Below are 10,144 nucleotides of genomic sequence, written 5' to 3'. Positions count from 1 at the left end.
GAAATAGTACTAATAGCATTCTTATGAGGATTAAATGTCAAAACTTGTAAGGTACTTAGACCAGTACCCTGGCATACCTATGGTAGTGAGCATACCATAGGTAGATGATACATTTTTAAAAAGTCAACTTTTAGGTGATGAGACAACAGGTGATTTTTTTCTTCTATTTGATTAAAAAAATTTTTTTTTGATAATTGGAACAAAAATGTTTTGCCTAAAAGACTTAGAGAGAAATCTGTACTTAGAAATTTCTCTTTTCTTTTGAGCTAGTTTTTATACCTCCAACTTTTTCTTTTTCTGTTAATCTGCTATACCCAATAATAGACCTATTTGGGCTGTGAGAAATTCTGAGGTCTCAGTTATTCCTCAGAGTTTCCAGAATTATTATTATTGTAATCAAATACACAAAATTTATCATTTTAACTATTTTTTAAGTGTACAACTCACCAGCACTATGGGCACATACAATTTTTTTTTTTGCAGCCATCACCACTGTTTCCAGAACTTAATCATCTCAAACAGAAACTCTGCAGCCATTAAACAACCTATCCATTTCCTTACCCCCAGCCCCTGATAACCTCCATTCCACTTTCTGTCTTTATAAATTCACCTACTTGAGGTTCTCATAGAAGAGGAATCACATATGTTCCTTTGTGTCTGGGTTATTCACTAAGCATAATATTTTCAAGGTTCATCCATTCTGTAACATATATAAGAATTTCATTCCTTTGTTACTGAATGTGGATAAAATGAGAGTTCTTGTGGCCAGGATTCTCACCTGGCCCTGGTGGACTAGCTCACTGCACACCTGTGGGCAATACATGGCTGTTGACTCTATATGAAGAGCTCTGCCCAGTGCTCTGGGCGCAACACTGTGGCATGGCTGCAAGGCTGCAGGAGAGCAGACAGAGGCTGGAGTGGTGGCAGCACCGAGAACAGAGGCCCAGAGGATGACTGTGTGGGACGGCTGTGCAGAGAGGCCCAGAGGACAGCTGATTGGGATGGCTATGCAGGCAGAGAGGCCCAGAGGACAGCTGTGTGGACAGAGGGGCTCAGAGGATGGCTGTGCAGACAGAGGGGCCCAGAGGCAGAGACCGGTTTGCTGAATGCAGGCAGACTCGCTCTGAGTGAACGGGATTTTAGTGACTGACCTGCCACCTGGAAATAAAGTTGGGTATAACCCTTTCACCCCAAGAATGTTTTGCTGTCAATTTCTTTGGTCACATTGAATCCATACTGAACTTGCCCAGGGCTGAAACGCATTGGCAAGACACTGAATAACAGCTCATTGTAAGTATGTATCACATTTGATTTAACTTTTGGACGTGTGAGTTGTTTCCTCTTTTTGGCTAGTGTGAATAATGCTGCTATGAACATTGGTGTACAAGTATCTGTTCCAGTCCCTACTTTCAGTACTTGGGGGTATATGCCTAGGAGTTCTGAGAAACTGCAGAACTGTTTTCCACAGCACTACATTTTACCTTCCCACCAGCATCCAGCATTATTTTTAAGTATGTCAGGCTTTTTTTAAAAAAAAGTCAAACCTAGACTGGGAATAAACAGCAAAGCTTAGAGTCCTGCCACAGTCTGCTGAGAAGTTGCTAGTATCAATACTCTTGATGCATCATCTTTTAGACTACAGCAATGTTTCTCAGTGTACACAGCTGAGACTCCCCTAGCAATCACCTAAGGAGCCGATTATATCTGTAGGGCCCTTGATCCCACCCCATGTATGTTGCATCAGCTTTTCTGGGATAATCATAATGCATGCTAAAGTATGAGACATAGGAACCGAGACTGTTGAGTGCTTGAGGGCAGGGAAAATATCTTAGTCACCTTTGTGTCCCTCAGAGCCAAACATATGCAAGATATTCAACAGACATATACTTGAACTAAACTAATACTGCAATCTAAAGCTATTTCATATCTGTTTAATTGCTATGTATAGTATTCATTAAAAATAAATTAGATCACTGGACAACTAGTTAGACAACCTGTAATTAAGGTGTGTAGCATACCTTTCATTTGCATAGAACATGTATCCTACCAGCTGTGGTCTCTTATGCTATCTTACATTGCCAAGAAGCTTTATCTTGTAATCTTGTATGTGATTTTCAGCTGAGTCCTTCACGCTTTGAGGCAGGATATAAAAGGTTATGAACTCGGAATTTTACAAGCTGTCTTTGATCTTTGACAATCAAGTGTAGAACACCTAAGAATCAAGTTTATAATATGTAAACATTGGTAACATTTTGTAACTCTATCAATTTCATAGTGTTCTGAAACACAACTGATTATGTGTCAGAAAGCCTGCTGTAGAAATGACTATAGTTGCTATGTGGCCTCATAATTTAAACAAAATATATATGTTTCTTTCTGAGTTTTCCTGAAGACTTTACATAAGTATAAATTGGCTGCTCTAAAGCATATACAAATGAGCAAATTATTACAGAAACATACAGCAGAAAAACATTAAATGAATAACATTCAGTCATCGCGTTTATCCACCATCTATATTTATCTTAAAGGTCATTGTGTGGAAAGTAATGATTAAATAAATTCAAATCTGTCCTTCACAGGTTTAGTTCCTTTGTGTATGTTAATAACTAGCAAGCTGCCCCAGAGCGAAACTAGCTTCCCCTTCTAAGTTTGAAATTCGCGGGCGCGGTCTCTTTAATGTGTAATAGAACGCTGATTGCATCGATCACATAGTCCTTGCCCCCGCCCTCCCGTCGGTCTCTCTTCCACCCCGGTCACTACCCTCCTTCTAGGTGTCAAGCCGCGGGGAGCGCGGGGGTCAGTGAACGCTGGTGTCCGCGTGTGGTCGCAGCTGACCCCGGGCGTCCCGCCTGCCCGCTGGACGAGGCCCGGCTCCCCCGGCGCCGGCGGAGCCTCGGGGCTCGGCTGCGCACGCCTGGAGCGCGGGGTTTGAGCGCCGTTGTTGTAGTGACCGGGAGGCGCGCCGCTCCGGGCAGACTGTTCCGGGCGCCGCACGGTCCCCTCTTGCCCCGCCCCTCCCTTCCCCCGGTTCCCCCCTTCGGTGGTAGCCCGGCGCCGACCGTTCCCCCATGGCCTCCACCCCGGTAAGGACGGGCTGGGGGGTGCCTCCGCGGAGCCGATCCCGTGGACTGCGGGGTCGGGCCGGGGCCGCGCCCGCACCTGGCGGGAGGTGGAAGCAACGGTCCGCAGCCGGTCCTGAGCCGCTGGGCTCCTAGCGGGTCGCTCCGGGGCGCCCGCGTCTCACTCCCAGCTACAGGGTCGTCGCGGTGCCGAGCCCCGGCCGGGCTCCCGGGCACTCCTGGCCCCACCCCGGCGCCCGGGACAGAGCCGGGGCAGCTCGGTGGCCCCCAGAATTCTCTGGGGGTTTCCGTGGAGCGCCTGCGTCAGAATCACCTGGGAGCTTTTTGAAAAGTACCACAGGCTGGGCCGCGCCTCGCACCGGTGACTCGCGCCCGCGGGCGGGGCCTGGGAACGTGCATGTCAGGGAGCAGCCCGGGTGGTCCCTCGGCGCTCTGGATTCTGGCAAGCTCCGATGGAGGATTCCGCGGGTTCTGCGGCGCAGGTCGTCGCGCGGCGGCCCCACGGAGGGTACCCCGTGCGCTCGTGCCGGGCTCCCCGGCCCCGCAGCCCGCCGCCTTGTGGCCCTTCGCAGGCCGGACCCCAGGGAGGGGACAGCGCTGAGCCCCGGCCCCCCGGATTCGAGGTCTGCACCTGCTTTCAAAACTTGACAACTTTCCTTCCCAGGAGGACCCCGTTCTGGAGCGTTACTTTAAAGGCCACAAAGCTGCGATCACCTCCGTGGACTTTAGTCCCAACGGCAAACAACTTGGTAAGTTTTATTGTCTTTTTTTCTGTGATGAGGCCAACACCCAGCTGGGCGGAAACCTTGCCTTCCGTCCGCGCGGGGCCCCGGGGAGAACCACCGAGGACCTACGTGGGGGTAGAGAGGCCGGGCCCTCGCGGAATCCTGCGCGGTCAGGGAGCGGAACCGGCCCCCTCGCGGCTCCGAGCCCCCGCCTCCGCCCCTCGGGGTCGCCCGCAGGCCTGGGTCTGACCGAGGACTTTCGCGATCTAACCACCAGGAGGAGCGAGTGGGAAGGGGAGGGGTTTGTCCTCCGCCAGGCGGTGGGGTGTTGGCGAGAGAGTTTGTGAAAAGTTGTGAGCCGAGCAAGAGGAAGTGGGGAGAGAGAAGTTGGGGCTGTGTCGGAGGCCGAGGCCCGGAAGGTCTCCGGGGACCCCGGGAAATCGCAGGGCTGGAAGGGAGCTGAACGCCTGCATCAAAGGAGGACCCGCCTGGCATTTCGCTCCCACCTGAGCCGAGAACTCGAGCTGTGGGTCCCGCAGCCCTCTCCCTGCGTGGTAACTGGCGGCGCCTCTGCGCCCTGGCCATGAGGATCCGGATGGCGGTGAGGTGGACCTGGGCAGGCAAAAGCTGCCTTCTGCTGGCGCTTTTAACAGTGGCCTATATCCTGGTGGAGCTCTCCGTCTCCACTTTCCATTCCTCCCCAGAAGCCGGCTTTGCCAGGGAGCGAGGGCCAAGACAGCTCTCTCACCCCCGGGAAGGGGCGGAGGATTTGTCCCGGCCGCTGTATGAGAAGCCCCCTGCCGATTCCCATGCCCTTGGGGACGGGGGGAAGGCCAGCAAACTCCAGCTCGATGAAGGTGAGCTGAAGCAGCAAGAAGAACTTATTGAGAGATATGCCATTAATATTTACCTCAGTGACAGGATCTCCCTGCACCGCCACATAGAGGATAAAAGAATGTATGAGTGTAAGTCCAAGAAATTTAACTATAGGAGCCTTCCCACTACCTCTGTGATCATCGCCTTCTATAATGAAGCCTGGTCCACTTTGCTGCGCACCATCCACAGTGTTTTAGAAACTTCCCCTGCTGTCCTTTTAAAGGAGATCATCTTAGTGGATGACTTGAGTGACAGAGTTTATTTGAAGACACAACTTGAAACTTACATCAGCAATCTTGAGAGAGTCCGCTTGATTAGAACCAATAAGCGGGAGGGGCTGGTTAGGGCCCGCCTGATTGGGGCCACTTTTGCCACTGGGGATGTCCTTACTTTCCTGGATTGTCACTGCGAGTGTAATTCCGGTTGGTTGGAACCACTTTTGGAAAGGATTGGTGAAGATGAAACATCCATTGTTTGTCCTGTTATAGACACCATTGATTGGAATACTTTTGAATTCTATATGCAGACTGGGGAGCCCATGATTGGTGGGTTTGACTGGCGTTTAACGTTCCAGTGGCAGCCTGTCCCCAAACATGAAAGGGACAGGCGGAAATCGAGAATTGATCCAATCAGATCTCCCACCATGGCTGGAGGACTGTTTGCTGTCAGCAAGAAATATTTTGAGTACCTTGGGACATATGACACTGGAATGGAAGTGTGGGGAGGTGAAAACCTGGAGCTGTCTTTTAGGGTGTGGCAGTGTGGAGGTAAACTGGAGATACACCCATGTTCCCATGTGGGCCACGTATTCCCCAAGCGGGCACCATATGCTCGACCCAATTTCCTGCAGAATACTGCTCGGGCAGCGGAAGTGTGGATGGATGAGTACAAAGAGCATTTCTACAATCGAAACCCTCCAGCAAGGAAAGAAGTGTATGGTGATATTTCTGGAAGAAAATTACTACGAGAACGGCTGAAGTGCAAGAGCTTTGACTGGTATTTAAAAAATGTGTTTTCTTATTTACACGTTCCAGAGGATAGGCCAGGCTGGCATGGAGCTATTCGCAGTATGGGGATCTCTTCTGAGTGTTTAGATTATAATTCTCCTGACAGCAACCCCACAGGTGCTAACCTCTCACTGTTTGGATGCCATGGTCAAGGAGGCAATCAATTCTTTGAATATACTTCAAACAAAGAAATAAGGTTTAATTCTGTGACAGAGTTATGTGCAGAGGTTCCTGAGCAAAAAACCCATGTAGGAATGCAGAATTGTCCAAAAGATGGGTTCCCTGTTCCAGCAAACATTATTTGGCACTTTAAAGAAGATGGAACCATTTTTCATCCACATTCAGGACTGTGTCTTAGTGCTTATCGGACACCTGAGGGCCGACCTAATGTTCAGATGAAAACTTGTGATGCTCTAGATAAAAATCAGATCTGGAAGTTTGAGAAATAGAAGAGCATTGCAGCACTTTCATCCCAAGCTGACAATAGCTTCAGGGAACTCAAAGGGCCTTCAAAGAGCCTTAGTGAAGATTGTATTTTATCAGAAATCACCCAGTGTCATCTCCAAGAGCTCTGTAAAAGCTGTGGTTCATTTTGCTATAGAACACTGAAGCTGGGTGCATGGAGAGCTGCTGTTTAATGATTCAAAGTGCCTTCCTTTAAGGTTGTTTTATTTACCAGCTTTGTCTGTATGGTTTCTTGCTTCTCCTTCTGTGAATTGAGATGCACAGAACATTTACATGCCCTACTTAATATTAAAGAATGTAAAAGTCCAAGCAGAATAAGGGATGATTTGTGTTGATGGGTAAGTTCACTGCCCATCCCATTTTTAAACAGAACTCATAAATGTACAGTTTGAACTATTGCTGTCTTTCATGTGCATAGAATTTGAATTTCTTTTCACCAGCACATTAAACTTTAGTGTTCTTTAAACTCTAATTTTCCTTTAGTCAAATAGAAATCAAAGAAAGTTGATCTTAAGGAGAAAGGCCTGGTTTAGATGTATGTGTCATTGGAAGAGGGTATCAGTGAGTGTGATTTTGGAGGTCTTTTTAACACAGCCATCTCAGAAAAATTAACCCACGTCTGAATGAAATGAGGAAATATTTACATTCCACACTTTGTAAACTTGAGCTATTGGACTTAACTGATCTGTATTGATACCTCAAATTGCTCTGATTTTGTAAGCTCTCCCCTTTGTGAACTTGTTTGTGTGTAGAGCATTTTCGGATTGCACTTCCTTAAGTTATGAATGTACTGGAGAGACTCATTCAGAGTAGTGTGCTAACCTTTGTTAATGATTAATCACTTAAAGTAAACATAATTGAGGCCTCTCTGAAGTTAAACTCAACTGTGTTTACCAAAATGTGTGAAACTGAAAGTGGGCCCAGTTCTCAAGAACTATGGAACTCTTCTACCAGTTCTTGCTGATTAGGACATTTAAGGATTTATCTTAAGAAGACAAAGGAAAAAAGACTGCCTTGGAAGTCTTTTCCTGCCAAGGAAACCTCTGGCATCTTGTCCCCTTGGCAATAGTGAATGCATGTTTTCAGTACCTAGCACTGAGCCTGGTACTTAGGCAGCTTTCAGTAAGTGGGTGAATGAATGAGCCGGCGAATGAATGGCTTAGCCGAGGAATGTGACTTTGGTCAAACCATTTGACCAAAACACTCAGTTTGGGCCCCAGTTTCCTCATATGTAAAATGTGAGTGCTGGATTAGATCTCAAAGATGCCTTCTAGCCCTGAAGTGTTGTAATTGTACAGTACAGCTTTCTCAGATTCAGTCACTGTGCAGTCTTTACAATACTTTTTATCTCTTTACTTTTAACTTAGGTAATGTTGAGCACTGTTCAGTCTAGCTATGAAAGTGGAAAAGAGAAATGGTTTTAAAATTAAGTAAGCTGAGCTCAGTGAAGTGGTTTATTTTGGATCGAGTGGAAAGTTGTGGTCAATGTTTGTATTATTTTAGTTTGACAATTGTTGAACCAATTTCACTTTTATATTTAATCTTTCCAACTCGAAAGATAATCTTTTAGACTAAGAATATAAATATTTCCCAAACTAAATTATCTGAGAAGTGAACATACCTTTTTGAAAAAGAGTATTTTTGCTGGTTTTATTCCATTATATCCAGAAATCACAAGCTGAATTCAGAATTAAATTGCAATTAGTTCACTTTGGTCTAGATTTATGAAAAATGCATACTTCAGAAAGAATTAGTTTGCAGTATTTATAAGTAGAGTTGTTTTTCAGTGTCTACTTTATAACTTGGAGAGAAGGAACCTTGCAAAATCTGAATTTAAGAAAAACTTTTAGGATAACCATTTCAAAAGTAAAATTGCTATATATCATGAATATTTTATTTCCCTTTTGCTTTTAAAATTAAAATGTGTTAATAACTTTCTATAAGTTATCTAGCAACTTAAAGTTTGTGAAGTATTGTCCAGATTCCATGTGCAATGTGCATGGCCCTGGGTATATTGTAAGAAGGATTTATAATACTCTGTGTTTTGCAAAAGAGCCGATTTGACAGCAGATGTTCTTAACCTACCCTTTCCCCTTGCCCAAAATGTTTTTTTTTTAATCATCCTTTCTCTTATTTATTTATTTTTTGTTGTCCTTGTTTGCCTCCTTTCAAATGGAAGAACTAAAACTGACATATTCGGGAAGTACTTATTGTAGTTACTTTTATTCTGTGTCTTGCTGCTCCTGTTAAAGGGAAAGGGGACACTGAAAAGTAAACTAGTTAATTCTTTACCTTTTGCCTAAATTATAGGATGAGACCCATTAATTTTTTTGCAAGAAATTTTAGGCTAGTGCTTTATTTCTATCAATAATTCAGAACAGTCAGGCTGTTCATTCCTCACGATTGTATACGTAACAGAAGAACAAGACTCTCATTTTTATTTATAGGCATTTCCAATTTAATTCCAAAACACACTGTAAAACTATAAACAAAATATATTTTGATTCCCTAACTGTAACTGATCCCAAAGCTCTCTTTTGCTATAGGCAATTAAGAGTTGACCTTTTAACTTCATTTACATGCTTAATAACAGTTCCAGTAAAATATTTGGTAGATAAGAAGTTTTGATATTAAATGGCCACTGTGTCATTTAGTGTCCAATTCTATGAATAGACTGACGATCTAATAGGCATTTCTAGAAGTCATTTTTAAAAACAGATAATCTAGTCATCTGTGGGATCTTTGTAACTGAGAATAACTTGTTCGTGAAAGAAAATTTGTTTGCTCACCCTGTAGTAAGCTCACGCAGGCTCCTGAGTATTCATTATATGTTGGCAAATCAAACTTATACGTTGAGGACAAGAGGTTATTTTTAAGCTGTACAGCCTTAGTTGGTTTTAGGGTCTTGGTTTTAATTAATAAAATATTTAGTTTTGACTTATTTGTCCCTTTGAGTTGCTGTTTAATAACATTTTTAAAAGAATACAAAGAATATTGAGGTTCAGATTAATCTCTTTTGGGTGATAAATTTATTTTCCTGTGTGACGAGTGGCTTCCATCCTTTTTTCCTATTGTTAATGGTATTTGAAATACTGATTAAGACATAAAATAAAATGTGTGCCTAATTGTTTTTGCAAATGTACTTTGATGGTTTTAGTCTGTGGGGTCACTGTTCCTGTGTACTCATTTACTGATGGTAACAGAAGTAAGTCAGGCTTATGATTATTTTACTTACTTGAAAGTACAGACAGTAGAATATAAAAAAGTCAAAGTCCCTGCATTATTTTGCAAGGTGTCATTAACTAATAAGTATTATGAAGTGGTGTTGGCACTATTAATGTATAAACTACCCATAACTAAACTGGAAATGATCAGGGAGTTCTGGGACCCACTGGCACTCTAAAAGGAAGCAAGTGGGCACTTGGGCACATTAGCACCAGTTTCAAAACCCTAGGCCTGAAAGAAATGTGTCTGCCCTATAAGCCATATAACCTCACACTTCTTTCAACCTTCTCTCTGCATCACCTTGTCCCTAAGTGCAATTCCTGTCCACCAGCAGCATCTCCTTTCCTCTAGAGATTTCTGGCTGGTGCCCTACACCCCAGCTTTTCCTCAGCCTGACATACTGCCTGAGAATCACTACACTACCCTAAGGACTCTGCTTCATACATCAGATGTCTTAGAGCTACATTTAGGATGTGTATGGTCGAGCTGAACATATGTTCACTGATCTTTTGTTTTTTATACATTTATTAAGTTACTGTAAGTATGTGTTATAATCTTGTTCTCTTACAAAGTGACTGCAACCCTGTACAAATCATTTAATCTCTCTGTGTTTCAGTTTTCATGGATGTGAAAAATCCATAGAGACAGTATGTAATGGTTGCCAGGGACTTGGGGGAGGGAGGAGGAGAAATAGAATGATTGCTAATGAGGATAGCTTTTTCGGGGAGAGGGGATCTTCAGAATGTTCTGGAATTAGTGACAATGG

At 44.3% G+C, this 10,144-nt stretch overlaps 1 protein-coding gene across 10 annotated transcripts in view; it reads left to right on the top strand.

The window, feature by feature from the left end:
- The first annotated feature begins 785 nt into the window (after positions 1-785).
- POC1B (POC1 centriolar protein B) overlaps positions 786-10,144 on the top strand; it is a 143,395-nt gene continuing 134,036 nt past the window's right edge. For 2 of the 10 annotated variants that reach the window (XR_012121513.1, XM_037004807.2), the window contains exon 1: positions 3,837-5,677. Coding sequence is in view for 4 of the 10 variants with exons in the window: in XM_037004807.2 (XP_036860702.2) it covers positions 4,389-5,677 (1,289 nt within the window). In the remaining 6 variants the exon portion in view is untranslated. The other 8 variants (XM_073213599.1, XR_012121514.1, XR_012121515.1 and 5 more) reach the window with 8 other exon arrangements.

This window comes from Manis javanica, chromosome 10 (genome assembly GCF_040802235.1).
Source record: "Manis javanica isolate MJ-LG chromosome 10, MJ_LKY, whole genome shotgun sequence".
Lineage (NCBI taxonomy): Eukaryota > Metazoa > Chordata > Mammalia > Pholidota > Manidae > Manis > Manis javanica.
The sequence above is the reverse complement of the archived record's forward strand: the minus strand, read 5'-3'. Positions and strand labels throughout refer to the sequence as shown.